The sequence below is a fragment of the Thamnophis elegans genome, chromosome 15, assembly GCF_009769535.1.
Source record: "Thamnophis elegans isolate rThaEle1 chromosome 15, rThaEle1.pri, whole genome shotgun sequence".
NCBI lineage: Eukaryota > Metazoa > Chordata > Lepidosauria > Squamata > Colubridae > Thamnophis > Thamnophis elegans.
In genome coordinates this window covers 32777748-32797656 of record NC_045555.1, presented here as the reverse complement: position 1 = coordinate 32797656, position 19909 = coordinate 32777748, and the positions used below count along the sequence as shown (strand labels likewise).

Genomic DNA, 19909 nt, shown 5'->3' with positions numbered 1-19909 from the left:
GATATCAGGGATCACCCGAAAATCATTTAGCATCAGGCAGTAAGCCTGAAATTTGCAGTTTATGGAGCATGTTCAGCCAGTAAGTTGCATTTCTTCTAAGCAGAATCAGTGGACCCTCTGGAACCTAAATAGACCATAAGGGGGAATCTGCTTGGAGCACTGATATACATAGGGATCTGAAAGCTTTTTGGAAAATAGAGTGGAAAAATTTGGAAGACCACTTTGCTCATAGAGCTGGGTAAATGTTGTCTGAACTTCTAGTTGCCCATGTGAGATGTGGATGCTGTAGCAGACAGCTATTCAGGCTTGCTAGTTATCTCTTGTATAATCAACCATTCAACGGAAATTATAGTGTTAGTAGATAGTATTACATCCACACATACTTCAGAGAAATCTCTCATTTATTTCCTCTTGTATCTTAAGGTATGTTGGTCGGGAACCAGCTGCTGCTCCAGCCACAGGTAACAAAAACACTCATCTCGTCTCACTCCGAAGATTTTTGGATACAGCCTTCAACCTGGAGGTGTTTGAAGGGAAGACATTTTGACCCTTGACACGAGTTCCCTTGCTCCATTATCTAGAATGTATGTATTTATGGAAGGAAGGCTGTCACAATAAAAAGGGAGTGAAAGCTAGTTGAGGGTTTCATTTTTTTAGGCAGGGAAGTAGTCAGCTTCTTCAAAAGAATGTCAAACTAGATGTATGTATGGTGTAAATGTTAGAAGTAACTTCTGATTCTGTTAATTTGGCTTTAAGAATTACAGCACTGCTACCTCTTAGCGGAGAGAAGTAGCCCATGTCTTCTGCTTTTAGACTGGCCAGTAGTTGCCAACGTTTCTAGTGATCTCTCCTTCTTTGTTAACTTCCTGTAGGTATAAACAAGATATAGATTTAGCCAAAATTCTGTTTTAGGTACCTAGTTTACTCCTTAGGGTTGTGCTGAGAGAAAACCATGCACTTACTGTGTGTGTCATCATCAGAATTCACAAAATCGGCAAAGGTTGTAAATGAAAAAGATGCAGATATATTAAAAATAGGGTTGTGGAGTAATTCTGGCATACTATATCAACACTTCATCTTGCAACCTAGCTTGGAATTTTTGATAAAGGGCCAAGAAAGCTGGCCAAAGTTATGTTGCCCTGTATATTGTAAAATGTAACCATGGTGGTAATCATAAAAATAATAAAATAGGATGCATCAGAAATATTCTGCCAGTATTTGACTCTGTGGCATCAAGTTGGTGTTGACTCTTCACAACCGCATAGAAAGTTGAGTTATGGCAAAGAATTTAGAGCTTTTCTTTAAAAAGCATTTCAGAGAGAATGGCCGAATGCAGCGTAAATAACAGTGAATCCATATATTTCTCAAGAAAGATCATCTCAGTGGATCTTGAAATATTTTCTGTCTTCCTTTCAGTAATAAATGCTCTTGTAGCTGGAACTGGTCAAATTAACATACAGACAAAAATTTGAAAGCATGGCTTTCCGCTATTGTTGTTTGTGGGTCGGATCCTTCTGCTTTAAAAATAAATGTATCCAAGACATGAAAAGTAAATAATAACATATAAGAGTCTGGTTTATTTGTGGTTTTATGACAATCTCATCTTTATGGATTGATCCCTAGCATCCTGCTCGCCAAAATATTGACCTCCATTATTGTTGTTGTTGTTGTTATTATTCCATCTATAGTTTGATTTGATCTGAAGTCTTTGCAGTTTAATCCTGGGAGAATTGCGACACAGAGAACATATTTTGAACAAATTTAGTTTTATTTTTTATACCAACATAACTACAGTAAAGTTAATAGGTTTGCCGGGTGTTATTTTTCTGAACCTTCAGGCCATTTTAAAGAAAACCTACAAATTAGTAGAAAGAATCCTTTATTCGTGTTTTATTTTTAAAAAGTTTCCGAATTCTTCGGGATTCCTGTGATACTTAGCATTCTGAAGGAGAAATATCAATATCTGAGTTGTCGACTCACAATCGTTTAAACAGCACCCCAAAAGTCACCTTTCTAGGCAGTCTAGGAGTCCATTAAGCTGCTTTTTGGTTCAGTTCTCTGTATCATTTGTTGGCCTTTCTTCTAAAATGAGACAAAAGCTGAGCCTCCTCACCTGTTGATGGAAATTCAGAGAAGAGACCAGATGGGTGATTCCTTGAACCACAAATGATCCTGTCTTGGGCCTGGATAAACTTTCAAGTGGGAAAAGTCAAACCTTGGACTAGTGTATTTTAAGACTCTCCCTTGGGAGAGAGAGCTATTGAACCTGCTTTTTCCAGAAGGCAACTGGACTTGCTTGGTTCAGAAATAAAGGAGTTTCTTGGATGAGAAACAAAATGTTTTCAAAGAAAAAACCCAAGTAAGTCCATTTGCATTCTGGGAAAAAGCACCTTTGGGACAACCATGACTTGGATGATTGAGAAGCATAGATCATGAATAGCTTCACATTTAGCAGCAGGGAAATATGCTGCGGATTCTCGGTGATCCTATTCCACACAAGAAAGAAAAACCTTTTTCATAAACTCTGCTAATTCAAAAGAAATGGACAGGATATGAGTAGATTGTCATTAATACAAAGCATACCTTATATTGTTGGCAAAGTCCTAGTAGTAACACAAGAGGCTCTATCAAATTCGTGGCTACAGCTAATGACATATCACGGAAAGAGATAAAGCAAATAATTTTATTGCCATAGTCAGGAGTGATTATTATGCTTGCAATTCAGCCCTGGAAGTCTCCCTTCCTATAGTTCCATGCTGCTACAGAGAATACGATCGTTTTGGATTGATATGAGAAACTGGTGATTTGAATTTTTTAAGTACTTGAAGTAGGGAGAGGGATGCAATTGTTTTATTTTATTTATATGTTATGGAATTTATTTGCCACCCATCCCTCTATACTCTCCATATAGCAGGAATGCAGTAGAAAGGTGGTTCTCGGAAAGCTTCAACACACAACTAAGCCATGCAATGCAGCTTTGATCATTGCTCTCCCTCTGTGGCCAGGGGGTGGGCAGAGGGGCGTGGGTGATTCGAGAAGGTGAGGAACACTTCAGAAGATCAAGACGAACATAGAAAAGCACAAGGACAAAAAGGCTCTAAATAATTAGATATAAAACAGAGAAGTGATTAGTGGAGACCATACTGTTTTGGCATCAAGGTAGAAAAGGAGTCTTTTTTTTTGCCTTCCTTCATGAGAAATGGGTTTTTAAAAAAACAAAGCACAGCAAAACTTCAGTAGGCTTTTAAGACTGCTTCTCGGGCTTCTTGGCAAAGAGGGTCCAGCTTGCCATCTCCTCCTGAGAGAAAGAGAGCAAGCGGGGATGGTGATTAATAGATAGAAATTCATAGCACATCAATGGATCATTTCTTAGCCATGAGTATATAGAGCGTCCCTCTGAGGTACTCCAGCCATTGGCCACTTACCGAAATCTAAATCATTAATGTTGCACTGGAAGACGGTCTCTCCGTTCACAATCAGCTGCACTTCATTCCAATCGGGAATTTGCTGGAGAACAATTTGATGCCCGTCTTTTTTTAACATGGCTGCAGAGAAAGTAGAGCAGGCAGAAAACAGGGTTCATTCCCAAAGCTGTTGACAACCACAGTACATGAAGATTTCACAAGATTTAATTGCAAGATTAATAAGAATGACAGTGATGACAGAGACCTGTAAACAGAAGCAGAACTGCGGCCAAAGAAAGCAAAGGCAGAATCATAGGGGCCTTGGGCGCAATCCCAATAACGTCTGGAACACCACCACTGGAACACCTTCATCGGCATTGGCAAAATCACCACCAGTCAATTGCAAAAGGCAGCTTGACTCAGAACAGCTTCCATCCTGCGATGACGCCTCTAGCTCCATCACACAACCACATCTGCCTCTCCCGGGTCCTTGGAAGGACTTGATAGGTGGACAAAGCTGCCCAATCCAATCTAGACACCTGACTGACTGTCTGACAATACAATAATAGAGCCTTATTTTCCCCACCCTGGGCCAACTCCCTTTAAGTCTCCCCCATTCCTTTGCTTTTTCTAAATTAAAGACTCAACAAAACGTGTCTTCATTGGAGAGTTGTGTGACTGTCAGAAAATCCTCACTGCTTCCTACCTGAGCTGGAAAAGAGAAATTCTGGTCGTGGTTTCTCCCATGCCAAGTTCAACAGGCTTTAAATTGTCTTATTCATAGTTCATACCTTACAGAGAACTATGGTTTGTGTAGCTGCTTATTTATTTATTTTTTTGCCTAGTCAAAGAATTTTAAAAGCAGGTTCACGCAGCAAAGACAAAACCAAACAAAGCAGATTTTTTTTAAAAGCGGCACCTTGAGGGTCTCTCCCTGAAATAGACCTTTGTTTAGACATTGTCAGGAGTTAACTTGACTTTCTTTCCTCAGCCTTCTGCTAATAGAAGGACTCTTAATTTTTACTCCAGCCTTTTCTCTTTCTGGTTTCTGTTCCTACAATACATACATTTATTTAATTTATTTAATATGTCGAACATGTACTAGATAACAGGTATAAGTATAAACATGGACATGAACAAGGAATGAGTACAAGTAAATGGGGACAGTAGGACAGGGACGGTAGGCATGATGGTACACTTATGCACGTACCAATTTATTGATTTATTTCTTTTTAAAATATATATATATATATATATATATATATATATATATATATATATATATATATATATATATATATATATTGTTTTTACATTTAAAACAGTGCAGCACCACAAGGGCGAAGTGACCATACAATTACATTATATACAAATAATCTCATCCAGTAACTGGTAGCCTACTTAATACATTATCTATCCTTCTATCCAATCACATTATTTACAGTTTGTTTCAGTCTTGTCACTTTGTCTTATACCAATAATAGAATCTGTTCCAGACTTCAAAATATTCTGATTCCCCTTTATTTTTTAGTTCAAGGGTGAGCCTATCTGCTTCCTCACAGGCCAAAATTTTCCTAAGTATATTTAACTCTGGTGGTGTATTTTCTTTTTTCCAATACTGTACACAAGTTATACGTTCTGCAGTTAGTATATGTATAATTAGATAAAGCACATCTTTCTTATACCCTCCAGTATTTATGCCTAGGAGAAAAATTTCTGGTTTGAACAAAATTTGATCTCCCACCATTTGTTCCAACCATGATTGTATCATTTTCCAGTATCTTTTTGCCTCATTGCATGTCCACCACCTATGATAAAAAGTGCCTGGTGTTTGTTTGGGGTTTTTTTTGCACTTCCAACAATTTGGGGCCAAATTTTTAAACATTTTGGAGAACCATGCTGCAGAAAGATGCCATCTGTAGAACATCTTATACAGATTTTCTTTATAAGCTGGGGCCATTGTTAGTTTAAGTCTCCAAAGTTTTTCCCATTTAGCCAATTCCACATTATAACCAAAATTTTTCATCCAGGCGACCATAGTTTCTTTGACATGTTCTTCCTCAAGTTTATATTCCAGCAAAACTCTATACAGCACTTTGATTAACCTGTCTTCTGTCTCTATCAGAAGTTTATCTAATATTGAATAATCTTTGGCAATACCTTCCTTTTTCCTATCCTGTGCAAACCTTGATTGTATCTGTAAATAAGACCACCATTCTAGTTGTACCCCTTGTGATGCCAATTCTAGTCTAATTTTTAGCTCCCCTGTCTGTTCAATAACTCTTTGTATGTGACAATTTTTTCCATGTTAATTAAATTTGGATGTATGTATGCTTCCATTGTAGATAGCCAAATGGCTATTTCAGTATAATGGTCATGTTTAATTTTGTTCCATACTAATAACAGGGAGTGTTTGATGTAGCGTCTTTTAAAAATATTTATGTGCAGATTCCTTTTCATACCAGGAAGGTATGCCATCCTGCTTGGAGGTCATGACCTTCCAATTTGACTAATCTTTTATTTCTCAACATTATCCATTCTTTTAACCATGTTAGAGTGGCCGCAGTATAATAAAGTTCCTAATCTGGTATGCCAAATCCTCCTTTTTCCTTAGTATCTTGCATAGCTTTGAGTTTTATTCTTGTTTTTTCCCCCTGCCATATAAATTTAGAAACCAATTGATTTAAAATCTTTAAAAAAAACCTTTTTCTAATTTAATGGGAATGTTCTGAAACAGAAAAATAAATTTTGGTAGACATTCATCTTTATGACTGCAATCCTACCCATCAGGGACAAGGGGGCAACCTTGTCTTGTACCTTTCTGTATTGCTATACTTTGCGTTAATTCACCATTAATTATTACTTTGACTTTTTGATTTGTATATATTTCTCTAATCGTGTTTATAAACTTATCCTCAAATTCCATGTGTTCCAATTGTTGATGTAAAAGTTCCCAGTTCACATTTTTGAATGGATATGGTATTTTCTCTTTAATTTTGGGGGATGTGGGCATACAGGTTTTGCTCTTTTTTAGAGGCAGACATAATGTTTTCCTTCTTTGGAGAACTTCACAATTGCGGGAACTTTTATCTGCCAGTGCAGGTCCACTTCAGCTTTTCTCTACAAGCCAGCTGTGGCTTCCCTCTGCCCCCTGGTCCTCAGACTGAATTTTAATTTAGCTTCTTGATGAATGACAGCAAATTCCACCAGCAAGAAGTCCAGTTAATGAGGCTCTTGAAGTTTGGGCAAAGGTTTCACTAGACTGGGAGAAGTGCCTAAGATGTGCTTAGTGCTTTCTGGAGAGACTTAATGGGCCTGTGCAATCAGCAGAATGCAAAAAATAAACTCCCCCCCCCCCCCCCCGGTGCTGCCACTTCTCCCTGTCTGGTGACATTTTTCTATTCTGCTTCCCCCAAAATAACAATAACAATAACAACAACAAGAAGATATATATAGTATACTAAATTATAACACCACCACCACCACCCTTGGATTGGCATTGATGACAATCAGGTCAAATTATAATTGAAGCCTATTACATTCCTAATGCTATTTGAGATTTGTGAAAAGTCTATTAGGACTTCTGTGTGAACTAAGGACCAGCAACAAGGCAGTCATCAAAATCCTTTCTAAAAATATTAGGAATTGATCTGTATGGATCGAATCAAATTGTGAATGTTTTAGCGTCAACCAGAAAGTTCCAGCTAGTTGGTGATTTAATTTTTTAAAATTCATAAAAATGATTAAATAAGGCCCGAGCAGATATGGCATTTGTCTTTGGATGCCAGTAACAATTTTATATTATATATATTATACTTTTCAATAACATTGAATTTTAACTGTATTTATGCTGTTAGAATGAATTTGAATTTTGGCCAGGAAGTTCTTGCAAAAATAAAGCCTAAAATTTAAGGCACATTCCTGATAAGTTCACCTTTGGGAAATTTAAGGGAAATTTTCTTTAATCAGAAAATTCTCAGTTCTCCAGGGCTCATCAGATCTGACAAAATCTAATGTGACTGATCCAATGCTCTCCTAATTGCTTCAAAATCCAAAGGATGATTCTTTTCTCAGCTTCCATTTAAAATATTGATTTTTTCCCCCTTGATTGTAGTTATCCAACACACCTCCCTCCTCCTGTTTTGCCCACAACAACAATCCTGTGAGGTAAGTTGGTAGAGAGAGAGAGTGACTGGCCTAAAGTCAGCCAGCTGGCTTTTACGGATAGGACAGGACTCATGTCCTCTTGCTTTTGTGTGTTTGTGTATGTGTGTGCGTGTGTGTTTTTGTGTGTGTGTAGACACATACACATACACGTACACATGTACATACATCAGTTTATATATATTCCTTGATAACATTTCAGGTTGGGCATGGGCTGGTATTCTTGTTCCGATTTTACATCTACCCTATAGGCCCATTTATGTATACATCAAGCATTACAAAAAAAAATCCATAAATTTCCCTAATGTTTTATATAAAAAAACCCAAACTTTGACTTTACTCCCCAAAATAAAGAAGATCAAAAGTCTATAAGATTCCTGGAGCTGAGCTTCTATCAGCTCTCTTATTATCTTATATTTGTATGTAAATCATATCATTTTGCATTTGGACATGTATATTAACATATGTAATTTCTATGCTACTGCAGGGAATCTGGTTTCACTATCCTGGTTACAGAAAATACTGTGGGCAATTCTGTCCCTAAAAATTATCTTATGAGCTGAGAATACGTGAACATGCAGCCAACTAACATAACCATGAACCTTTGCCTACCTGCCAATTAAGTTTTCTGTTATTACTAAAATTAGATCATCCAGTAGGAACATTAATTGAATTTCCAATTTCTTTTGCAGGACAAATGAAGCTGCGTTAGGCAGTAAGCATCCTTACTGTAACCAGGATACAGTATAAAACCACAAAAGTTGTGGGTGCCTTACAAATAATGAGGAAAGAGCTGAGAAAGAATTGAACTCCTTCTAGGGTAACAGTTTCCTCATCCTAACCGTTCACTTCCCAGAAGAGCAACAAAGTTGATTAAGAGGGTAAACATATAAAGAACGGTTGCTGGAACTGGGTATGTCTTATGAAAAGAAGTCTTTCATAAGACTTTTCATAGTCTTATGAAAAGAAGGACTGTGGGTGACATGATAGCAGGTATTCCAGTATTTGAGGGGCTGCAGGAAAGGCAAGAGGGTCAAGCTATTCTCTAAAGCCAAGATAAGAAGCAATGGGTGAAAACTAATCAAGGAGAGAAGCAACTTAGAACTCTAAGCAGAAATTTCCTGACAGAACAGTTCACCAGTGAAACAACTTGCCTCCAGAAGTTGTGAATTCTGCAACACTGGAAGTTTTTAAGAAGATGTTGGACAACCATTTGTCTGAAATGTATAGTCTCCTGCCTAGTCAGGGGGTTGGACTAGAAGATCTACAAGGTTCTGTTGTTCTGTTCTGTTCTTTTTCTATTCCAATTCCTATTCTGTTCCAATTCCTGTTCCGTTCTGTTCCATTCCATTCTATCCCAAGTCATCCCATCCCATTCTATTCATGTTATGGGTTCCTTGGGAATAAAACTAAGCAGATACAAATTGTGTAAAAACTGTGGTTATTATAAGAAAAGGCAAGGACTTTTCCTTATAAGTGAAGTGAGGAAATGGGTGGTAAGTGTTGGCTTTGGTTTTGGCTTTGAGGAGTGAACAAGGTCCACAGTCTTCAGCATAATAGGTAATTTGTTTTCAATGTGCATCAGCAAGAAGGATTATGAAGTCTTCCTTAAATCAAGTCAAAAATGACTTAGAACATAAAATCACAGGGCTGAAAGGGACCTCAGAGGTCTTCTAGTCTGACTTCATGGACATGTCATCCATGTAGCTTCCTTGATAATGACGTGGAAGCATTTATATCTTCTACATTAATTTCTGGAAAGTGTCCCAATCTCAGTCTACAATGTGAGTAATTCATGGTGATTTCCCTTCTATCTTTTAACTAGTTTCAACCCTGTTTAGCTTTGTAGGTTCAGCCAAGTAGGTTGAAGTAGGTTGTATGAAAAGAAGAATAGTTAAAATGAACTTTCCTCTCGTGATCCCACAGAGCAATTATTTTCTTTGCTAGCAACACCTTTGAGGTTAAACCCACTCATCTAGGACTAACTCTTGCTGAACCCAGTAAATAAGACCCTCTTGAACACATGTTTGTTTGGGGATTTTCACCTAGGCTGCCCCATTGTTCGACACAGGTGTTTTGTGGAAGATACAAATAGAAATTTGCATATTTTGTGTTGATAACAACTGCCTTCTGTTCAGTATTAAAAGCATTCACAAAGCACACCAAAATGACATGCAAGATGCTCAGATTGTTTGTAATTCAGAAAGAAAATGACTTTCTTGTTCTCACAGACAGCAAAAAGTTGTAAGCTTTTCTGAAGTGTTCATCTTCTTATCAAACAGAACAGAGAGCAGAAAACAGTATAAAGTCTCCCCCAAAAAGAAGCAAAAACTTTAGTAACAACTACCACCACAGTTATTTTCCATCAGAAAAGAAAAGAATTCCATGCACATTTCTTTCTTAATTTATTGGGTTTAGTTCAGGGGAAAGCATTTCTCTCAGTAGGAAAAAAAATGTTGGAAGAACATAGAACATAACAGAATAACAGAGTTGGAAGGGATCTTGGAGGTCTTCCAGTCCACTCCCCTGCTTGACCAGGAGACCCTATATTATTTCAGACAAGTGGCTGTCCAATCACTTCTTAAAACCCTGCAGTGATGGAGCACCCACAACTTCTGAAGGCAACTTCTGTTTCCACTGGGTAATTGTTATCATTGCCAGGAAATTTCTCCTTAGTTCTAGGTTGGTTGTTCTCTCCTTGGTTAGTTTCCATCCATTTTTTCCATCCAGTGAAAGAAGCAAGCAAGTAAAGAATTAGAAGTCCTTTAACTTAAGTGAATTTTCATTCACTTATTACAAACAGAAATTGGCATGTTTAACCAATGTCAGGTTAGTGTAGAAGCCAAGATGTTCACCTGAGAATTCACCCAAAAATTGACCATTTTCAGATGTCTGTGGAAAGGATAGATTTATTAGTCAGATGGTTTATTCAGCTTGGACTAGGCAATGCATGAAAGGTGAAGCTAACTCTTTAGCTTCTGAAGGCCCACAGGAGGTCATCTGTAGTGGGACAGAACTGAAATCTGACAGCCCATTTTTGTTCTTTTTGGGGGGATGGCAGGGATGAAGGATGAGGTTCCTAAAGTACCTCAAACATCACAAAATGAGCAAACACCATGCAGCCAAAACCCAGCGATTTTGTTACATTTCAGTAGTGGAACTCAAAATGATGGAGAACTGTAAATTGTAGGGTGGGTTAGGGGGCCACATGTGGCCTGCCTCTGCCACCCACAAAGACAGCTTCCATGCAGACCTCTTCCCTCCAGGCATTGACTTCTTGTTCCCCTTCTTCCAACCTGCCAGAACTAATTTTTCCACCCCACTCCCCCTGCCTGCACCACCATCCTGCCATTATTGATGAAGAATGGATGAGAAGCGAAATGTCTTCAAGGAAAAACAAAGGAAGTCAAGCAACTTTGGGGCAACCATGACTTGTATGACTGAGAATCTCCATACACCATTCTTCTCTCAGCAAGAACCCTTTGGGTGTCACGCACCTTGCATGCCCTCCAGGCGAAAAGTCCTGTGCTCCACCACTCCACAGCTTCGATAAGGCCCATATTTGAGGGTCACCAGAGCATTCTTTGGCATTGCTGGGCTAGCTATAAGAAGACTTCCAAGGAATGAGGAAGCAAATGGAGGGTGGAGCTGAAACACGTCCTCTGCTGCCTAGGAAGCTCTGGTGGCTTTGACATCACCCACAGTAGCCATGGCAAAGCTTGTTGTTTCCTTGGGGACACAGTGTCACAAAGGGAAAAAAAACTGTTGGTGCTCAATTCTGTGGTGCTTCATTTGCAGGCAGAGAGAGAGAGGGAGGGAGGGAAAGGAGGGAGGGAGAGTGAGAGAAAGAGAGAGCAAAGAGAGATTCTGCAGAACTTCAAACAGGCACATTGGTGGGATTTTGATGACTTGGTGAAGATGTGTAGCCTTTTGTCATACACTCCAACTAGTCATTTTCCTAATGATGTGGGTACTAAAAACACCCCGGTTGGATTCATTATACTATAATTTGGCTTTTAGATGAGAGCCTGTTGTGAATTCAGCCAGTCTATTCTATTCTCTGAACTGTAGCTCAGCATTATAGTCAAACACAATAACGTGACTCCTGAAGCTTCATAGGACTGAATGGACCTCTACAAATTTTTATTTATCAAATTTATTGGCTGCCCATCTTATTGGAGTCTAATTTCATCTAGGGATCTTATGGTTCCTCTTCAACTGCAAGAGGGAGGCTCTCTGCAGTCCCTTGAGGCTTAGGTTAATTGCCAAGACCGAGAAGGTTAGGCAAGTATCCCAGGATTGGGACCCCCCCATTCTCTCTCCAAATTGGCTACAGGCACACAGCTGAGACCACATGAAAGACGTGAGGTTGGAACTGAGGAAGAGAGGGACATTTTATTTGCTCTTCTACTCCAGCATTTTGAGCCATCTGGAAGGAAGTAAATTGCATCAGTCCCTGGCCCCAGATCCAATAGGAAATTTGATGGCAAGTTAACCAAATTTGAAGGACTTGCAGAGGATGAAAAGGGAAGCATTGGTTTTGCGAACCTCTTGGCTTCCATTCCCACTCTTATTTTGGGAGAGAAGGGATCCCATTCATTTAAACAAAAAGAAACCAGTCCCTTTGTTGTTGAACTCTGGCAATCCACTTCTGGTCTTTCCTCCTGTTGGTTCTGCCCTCTGGACTCTCTTGCTCCCTCCAGGTGAGATCTTCACCTGCCCTTTTGGCCTCCTGAAAGGCCTTGAAGACAGGGCTCTGCCAATTAGACTGGGACTCCGGGGGATGCGGCACTTTGGAGGTGGCTGACGGAGTGGAGAATCTCACACACACACAAAAACACACACACACACAGACCTCTCCCTATGCACTTGGCTCCTTCACTCTTCACATGGGTCAGTTTTATTTTAACTGAATTGTAAATTCCTATTTGAATTTTAAATTGTCTATTATTTCTATTTATTTAGATGCATTATAGAAGGCCTAAAATCACCTCTGGTGAAAAAGGTGACATATAAATAAATAATAAATAAATAAATAAATAAATAAGCAAATGAAATATTAGCCCATATTAGGTATGACTGAGGTACAATAAATAAATAAATAAATAAATAAAATAAGCAAATGAAATATTAGCTCATATTAGATATGACTGAGGTACATAGAGAGCTAGTGTGCAGGTCATAGGTTGTCCTCTTTGGTGGAAATGAATGATTGATTGATTGTATGTGCCATCCAGTTGGATGTTGACTCTTTGCAACCACATCAATAGATTTCCCCCCCAGCAAGATTAGTGTCCAGTTTGGTTCAGAATAAAATCCACTACTATTGTTTGTTTTTTTAATTTGCTTTTTATTCACTACTCCTTTGCAATCAACAATCAATGGACTGTAAATTCTTAGTGTATACAATGTGCTATGAAATTCAAAACTGACAATGGGAACAATTTGATACCTGGGAACTCACAATCTGTAGCTCATACTAACCACAGAGGCAGCAAAATACACATTTAGATTTGGCATCAATCAATATGATGTTATAAAAATAAAATATTGCTAAAATATTGACTTTAATATAGCACACAGTATAAAAAGTTGGATATATTGTCACTTTGTTACTACATCATAACTCTTATCAGCTTAGCAGAATACGGTTCACTGTATAGCTGTAAGAGGATCAAAGGCAACTCTTTTCTTTCATCTAAAGAGCATCTTCTCCTTTTTTAGCCCAGATATTCTCTTTAAAAAAATTAAGTGACCAATCTCTCTCCTGTGTGCTGATTCATATACTTACCTGCCCAAATTTTTACTTTTGTATTGGATCAAACCAGATGGGAAATTGACTCATGAATGCACCCATCTTACTTTTTTTCAGCATTAAAAAAAATATCCTTACTCACATCCACTGGGAGGAAGAAAACAAAACTCAGAAAATGTATAGATGCCAATAAAGTGCTTAGTTTGTGTGTGCGTTCAATATATATTGCATAAATATGTAAACATTTTTATAAATGAAAAAAGAGCAGCTGTGAAAACTGTGAAGAGTAAAATCCACTGTTTTGATGCTTCCACAACCCAGCCTACCCAGATACCCAAATCGGCCTTTGCTGGTACATCCATCAAAGCTCCTTCAGATGACACATACACTCCTTTTTTGGTATCTGCAAGGAGCTTTGGGCACTCCATTGGGACACATTCAATGGATTTAAAGACTAGCCCAAAATCACTTAGTTGGGTGGGTGGGATTTTGTTGATGGAAAGCTAGAAGTGCTTACTGTGCTGCTGTTCTGTCTATATTGTGTCACCACAAACCTGCTAGTGATGGAGAATTTGGTAACTAGCTTCCTTTGGAAATCAAGCCTTCAACTGCAAAGATTCATTTTTTTTCCTTGGTTGGAACTGCAGTCCAGATAAAGTAAGGTAAGAAAACCATGTTCCTTAGAAACCAAGGGATCTGATCATTAACCTTTAATAAATCAATATTTTTGTCTTCATGATCTCCAACAAACCTTCAGGGCATGCATCTTGCAAGTCGCTAACCAATCCATTTTTTACATTTCCCTTTAGATTTGCATAGATAGCCATGATATATACTTTTCTAAGTTGCAAAGTAAAATTGCATTCTCGTTTGGCTACAACTTACTTTAACTGACATGGAAAATTCCTTGAAATTCAAGCGACCACAAAGCATGCACATACTGTAAGAGAAAAATAGTGTATTCACATAATAGGATGGTTTGATGGAAGGATGCCCAGAATATAAATTGGGTTTTGCTTAACAATGCATGGTCAAGCATTTTGTCCAAGAGACGTTGCTTTATCCATTACATTGGACTGAAACAGGACTTCAGCCGATATTTTTGTCAATTTTCTCAAAATTTCCATGAATCTGGTCTTCTCGGTAACACCCAGTTTTCATCTGAATGCATGCTTGTTTCTGGAATCTGCGTACAGAGCATTTATCTGCTGCTTCATTTATTTCTAGGAATTAACTTGAATTGCTTGGAAAGGTTCAAGAAAAGGCCTTATATTATGTAGCACAAAGATTGAATTGTTTCACTGCAATAACTATTTCATGCAAACCAGATAATAGATCAACCATTTCTCAGAAGAATTTCTAGACAGATGGGTCTAATGGTGGAAAGAAGAAAGGAACAGCCATTCAGGAAAAAGCAAATGTATATGTAAACAGATACAGCCAAGAAGAAATAGGACTTACATTATTCTTTTTTAATCTGGCATTTTTCAGGTAGTGTATGTTGAGTTAGCTTTGAACGGTTTCTACCACAAATTTTGTGTCCCTCTACATTTTTAAAAGACACAGAGAAAATGGATTTGGTTTATACAGAGGCAACCAGAAGAAAGAAGGGACTAAAAACAGTCCTGTGAACAAAGATGGTAGGAAATGAGCACCTTTAGTCTTGAGAAGACTGAGTGGTGAAATGGTGGCCATCTAAAAAGACTTGAAAAGGAGAGTCAAAAGGTGCTCTCCAGATGGCAAGATTACTGGAGAAAAATTGCAGGAAGGCAGATTCTGATGGAATGTTATGGGTAAATAACCCTTGCAGGAAAATATGTTGACAGTGGTGGAGTGTTGGAGGCTCTCTGTTTTAATTTGAGGAAAGGGCTAGTGTGACAGAACATCATCTAGTATCACAGGAGAGAGGGGTTCCCTCTCAGAGGGCAAAGAAACAGCAGAGCTTGGAGATTCTGGTAGGCAGGAAATGGGCTAAAACGGTTCCTTCACAGACTATATATATATATACAGTATCTGTAGATATGCAGATAATTGCTTTAATCTGGCAAGATTCTGTCTGTAAATGAACAACAATAAACTACTCTTGACATAACTCTACATATCCTCCTTGATTCTCTGGCCTGATAGCTACAATTGGATTCTGCTTCTAGAAATATGAATCTCTAATTCCATCATTAGTTCCAAAAGCTAGGAATTTGAAGAGTAGTGAGTTGGGCAGTCTGCCTTACTAAAAGCCAGGACATTAATGTAATTAATAATAATGTAATTATTTCAGTACAGTTCACACTGACAAGACTAGAATATCAGAAAGCAGTGAGTGCGGTCAGCTTTAGCCCCGGTGAGGCTGTTTTTAGACTTGTGGACTTCAACTCCCAGAATTCCACAGCCAGGCATGCTCAGTTCTGATTTAAAGCGACAGCATTTTTCCCCCTTGCAAAATAAGTTTTCCCATTCTTTTTCTTCTCCCTCCTCCTCCTTCCTCCCTCTCTCCCTCCCTCCCCCTCTCTCAAACAGACACACGCACACAGAGAACTTCGATCCTTCTCTCATTCACTCACAAACACAAACACAGAAGTTGGATTGGATATATTTTCCAAAGGCTTGAAAGCAGCTCCTCTGCCATACCCCCCCTTTCCCTGTTGCCTTCCGATCAAACTTTTGGAATTCCTCCCCCCTCCCCACACACGCACCTTTTCCAGCTGTTTCAGAGACGATTTCAACTCTGCTTTTCCCTGCCCCGCCCTTTCCTCTTGAAAAGCCAGAGCTCTGAAGTCAGACTGAGCTAGTCGCTCCCAGAAAACTCTAAAAAGCCTCTAAAAATGCCCTCTACAGGAGGCAAGAGAATACATGCCTCATTTGAATAAGGAATTCTTCGCTTGTTAACCCTTGCTTAACTCTTAAAAGGCGAAAAAAATCCTTATGCAAAAGAAGCCCCTAGTTCTCCGGCCTCCTCCTAGTTAATACTGAGAGTAGACACCAAGCCACTGTGACTTGAAATCTGGTAGCAACTACCCTGGCTTTAATTATTTTAAGAAAATTATTTAAAATCCTTTCCTTTCCCTGAGGAGACTGGTGAGGCCCCGCCTCCCTTGCCTCTAGTGACTGCACGTCCCTGTCAGAAAGACAATTCCCCTAGTCCTTGCTGGAGGGGTCACGTACTGAACTACAGTTATAGACTGCATGCAAAGGAGGCCTTCAATCTGTTAAACTCTGATCCTTCCAAGAAATAGCATTGTCCTGGCACATAAAATCCCCATCTGCCTAGCAGAATCTCCTTGGGCTGCTTCACAAGACATTCTGGAACAGCCCGATGATAACGCTTGGATCTCTTACAGTAGCTGGAGTTGAAACCACAAACCTTGCGGGTCTTTTTCTTGTGCTCCTCCGTTATGCCCTGATGATGTTTACTACCCTGGTAATGAAACATCTTGTAAGAAGACAAGCTCAATGAACACTAGGAATTCAACAATTAAACCCTGAGTCACATACATGTAACATCTTTTTTTCCTAATGAAACAATTAAAACATGCAACACTTATTACAACTTACTTGAAGAGAATATGATACAGGTACAATAACAGGTAAAGCATTTGAGCTGGTAACTCTAGAGGGCATTAGGAATGGGGTTGAAAGACAAGAGGAATAGCTACTACTAAGGCAATGGTCAGTGGGGCCTGAGCCTGGATCAAGAGAATAATCTTAGAAAACATCTCAGACAAACCCACTCAAGTTCCCAGGAAGATAAAATGAGGGAGGAGAAAAGCATGTTCAGCCTTGCAATATTGTGTTGTTGTTATAGCCATTGCCTGACTGATATGGCATCAGCTTCTTAGCCTGGCTTACCTTTTAGGTAGACAGTTATTAATTAATTAAATAAATAAATCTGGATTCAAAATGGCCCTTAATAATTGAAGAGAAGGAAAATACCTTCCCATCTTCATTGGTTTCTAACCCAATCTTCTCCAGAAGATCTAACTGTGCTCTTATGAAAGATAATTCCTATAGTAGGTTCTTGGAAATATCTGACTGACCTTCAGCATCATCCATGGTGCCCTTTGGTTTCTCCCAAGACCACATGGGTCAATTGCTCAAGAGGACAAAAAGAGGACAGGGTCTTTCCAGGCCAGCAAGCTCTATCAAAACTGGGAGTCACATATCCATCCTTAAAATGAGGGATACACATCTTTCTAGGAGCCTTGCTCTTGAAATTGTTAATATTGTTAATATTGTTAGCACAATATCATTTCTTAGGTCCTTCTATACTTTTTTTAATGTTTGCATCGGCTTCATCACTGTGGCTCTTTGTATCCTGTTTCGACTGAAGCGATATATAAATTTTATAAATGAATAAATTATGGAGAGTTGGAACTCTCATGCATGGGATATATTGCACATTCACAGCAGCTATTTCTAAAATACTAGCATTAACTGCTTATTTCACATTGAGATGAATTGCATGTAATTTCATTCTTTGGGTCAAACATTATTCACACATTTGCTCTGTGCAGCACTGAAATGTCAGCTTTCTCAATAATTTAAGCTCCCGTTGTGATAAATAGGGATAGGAATACTCGCTTAAAGAAAAATAAAGTTCTCCTGCCTCCAATAAATAGCTGGCATTTTTACAGAAACATCACTCTACATTAAGAACATTTTGCAGAGAGGAGGAAGGAAAAGACTGCAACATGCATGGAATTAGGGTTTGGCTACTGGAGGACATCCGTCCAGTTTAGCCTGCTGGCTTTTCGAGGTCAAGCTGGATTCGCTACAGAGCTCTTTCAAGTCCATTAGACTTTCACTTATGGCTTTGACAAATTGGCTGGAAGAGGTCTCTCGACAGTTTTTGAAGCTTGAAATGCAGAATAAGATATATTGGGACTGTGGATTGTAGCAAGTCCCATAGCCTTGAGGAATCACCGGCCCATAACAGCAGAACATCTCCATTGTGGTAGGAACCTAATTTTAAGTACAACAAAACAGGGTTAAGATAAGATGGCCAACTTAAGGCTTCCCGCCCACCACTATGGAGCTCTAGGGATACATCAACAATGAGCTGATTTTGGGATTGTCATTTTGACAGTGAAAGGAGGAGAAAATGGCTAAACCCATTCAGGATCAGCATCTTCAATTCATTGAACACATTTTAAAATATCAATTAAGCTCCAAGACAGAGACCAGACATAGTGCTTGGATTGTAAAATTTATAATTATTTGACCCATTCAAAATCACAAACTGCATCTCACTTATTTTGAGGGATTCACTGCAGAAAGCAGTTATGTTTGGAAGATTTAGTTGTAAAAGGAAAGCAGGCTGCCAAAGAACACAGTGGCTGGACACCATCAAAGGTGACACCAGCCAGAGCATTCAACAACTCAAAGTAGTGCAGATGTCAGGGATCCAAGTAACACCCCCAACAAAATAAGACTCCAAAGTTCCTCAAAGTTCAATTTTATTAGAGATGTCATATTGGCACATCTGGGAAAACCCGAATCTGAAAGCTTCCTGGTTTTCCCCATCCAATTGAAAGTTCATAATCTATGCCCCACACCCACATGTTCATCACATGGTCCAAATCAAAGCATCATCCCAACTGATTCGCGGGCTGGAGGCTAAAATGTAAGAAGAACAGTTGCAGGAACTGGGTATGTTTAGTTTAATGAAAAGAAGGACTAGGGGAGACATCATAGAACTGTACAAATATTTAAGGGGCTCCTAGAAAGATGAGGGTAGGGAGGGTCAAACTATTTTCCAAAGTGCCAAAAGGCAAGACAGGAAACAATGGATGGAATCTAACCAAGGAGAGAAGCAACCTGGAACTAAAGAGAAATTCCCTAACGGTGAGAGCAATCAACCTAGTGGAATGGCTTGTCTTCAGAAGTTGTGGATGCTCCATCACTGGAGGCTTTCAAAAAAGACTGGACAACCATTCACTGTTCCCTCTAAGGTGCGCGCCTGCGCGGCCGCGCACGTTGCAAGAAATCCCCGCGCAGAAGTTTTTATCTGCCGCGCAGAGATTTCTTAAGGAAACGTGTGGAAGTCCTTTGCAGGCGGCTACAACTGAATCCGGCAGTGCTGTTGCCTGTTGGAGAAGGAGGAGGCGAACTAGCCTGCCACTACCGCCCACCGCCAGCCCCGCTGCTCTTCCCGCCCCCTTCTCAGCCCCACAGTCCAGCAGTCGCAGCAAAAGCAGCCCCGGGTCTCCGCTGCCGCTCCCCGCATTTTCTGGATGGGGTCTCGCAGGAAGGAATCCCCTCTCCAAGGGATCCCCGTCCAGAATATGCGGGGAGCGGCAGCGGAGCCCCGGGGCTGCTTCTGCTGCGACCGCTGGACTGTGGGGCTGGGAAGGGGGCGGGAAGAGCGGCGGGGCTGGCGGTGGCTGGCGGTGGCCAGCGGTGGCAGGCTGGTTTGCCTCCTCCTCCTCCTCCAACAGCACTGCCGGATTTCCGCCTAACGCTGCGGGGGCGCCAGCGGGAGCTTTGGCGGCTTCACCTCAGCCGCAGCGCTGGGCAGCAAATGTGTTGGTGCTGTTGGAGGAGGAGGAGGAGGAGGCGGAGGCAGCAATAGCACCTGAGGACAGAACAAGAA

The 19909-nt window shown here is 39.8% G+C and overlaps 3 protein-coding genes across 3 annotated transcripts in view; 1 reads left to right on the top strand and 2 right to left on the bottom strand.

Moving 5' to 3' along the window:
* The window catches only part of OGDHL (oxoglutarate dehydrogenase like), a 75665-nt gene extending 74131 nt beyond the window's left edge, over positions 1–1534 (top strand). Inside the window, exon 22 of the mRNA XM_032231520.1 lies at positions 424–1534. Within this exon, the coding sequence (XP_032087411.1) occupies positions 424–547 (124 nt within the window). The 3' untranslated portion in view covers positions 548–1534. The remainder of the gene's footprint in view (positions 1–423) is intronic.
* A 1637-nt stretch (positions 1535–3171) lies between these two features.
* On the bottom strand, positions 3172–11159 carry C15H10orf53 (chromosome 15 C10orf53 homolog). The gene is made up of 3 exons (XM_032231528.1): positions 11066–11159; positions 3426–3545; positions 3172–3298 (listed from the first exon to the last, which is right to left on the bottom strand). The coding sequence occupies exons 1-3, from the start codon at positions 11157–11159 to the stop codon at positions 3234–3236; spliced, it is 279 nt and encodes a 92-aa protein (XP_032087419.1). The 3' UTR covers positions 3172–3233.
* A 6789-nt stretch (positions 11160–17948) lies between these two features.
* The window catches only part of CHAT (choline O-acetyltransferase), a 35760-nt gene continuing 33799 nt past the window's right edge, over positions 17949–19909 (bottom strand). Inside the window, exon 14 of the mRNA XM_032232257.1 lies at positions 17949–18279. Coding sequence (XP_032088148.1) covers positions 18019–18279 — 261 coding nt within the window. The 3' untranslated portion in view covers positions 17949–18018. The remainder of the gene's footprint in view (positions 18280–19909) is intronic.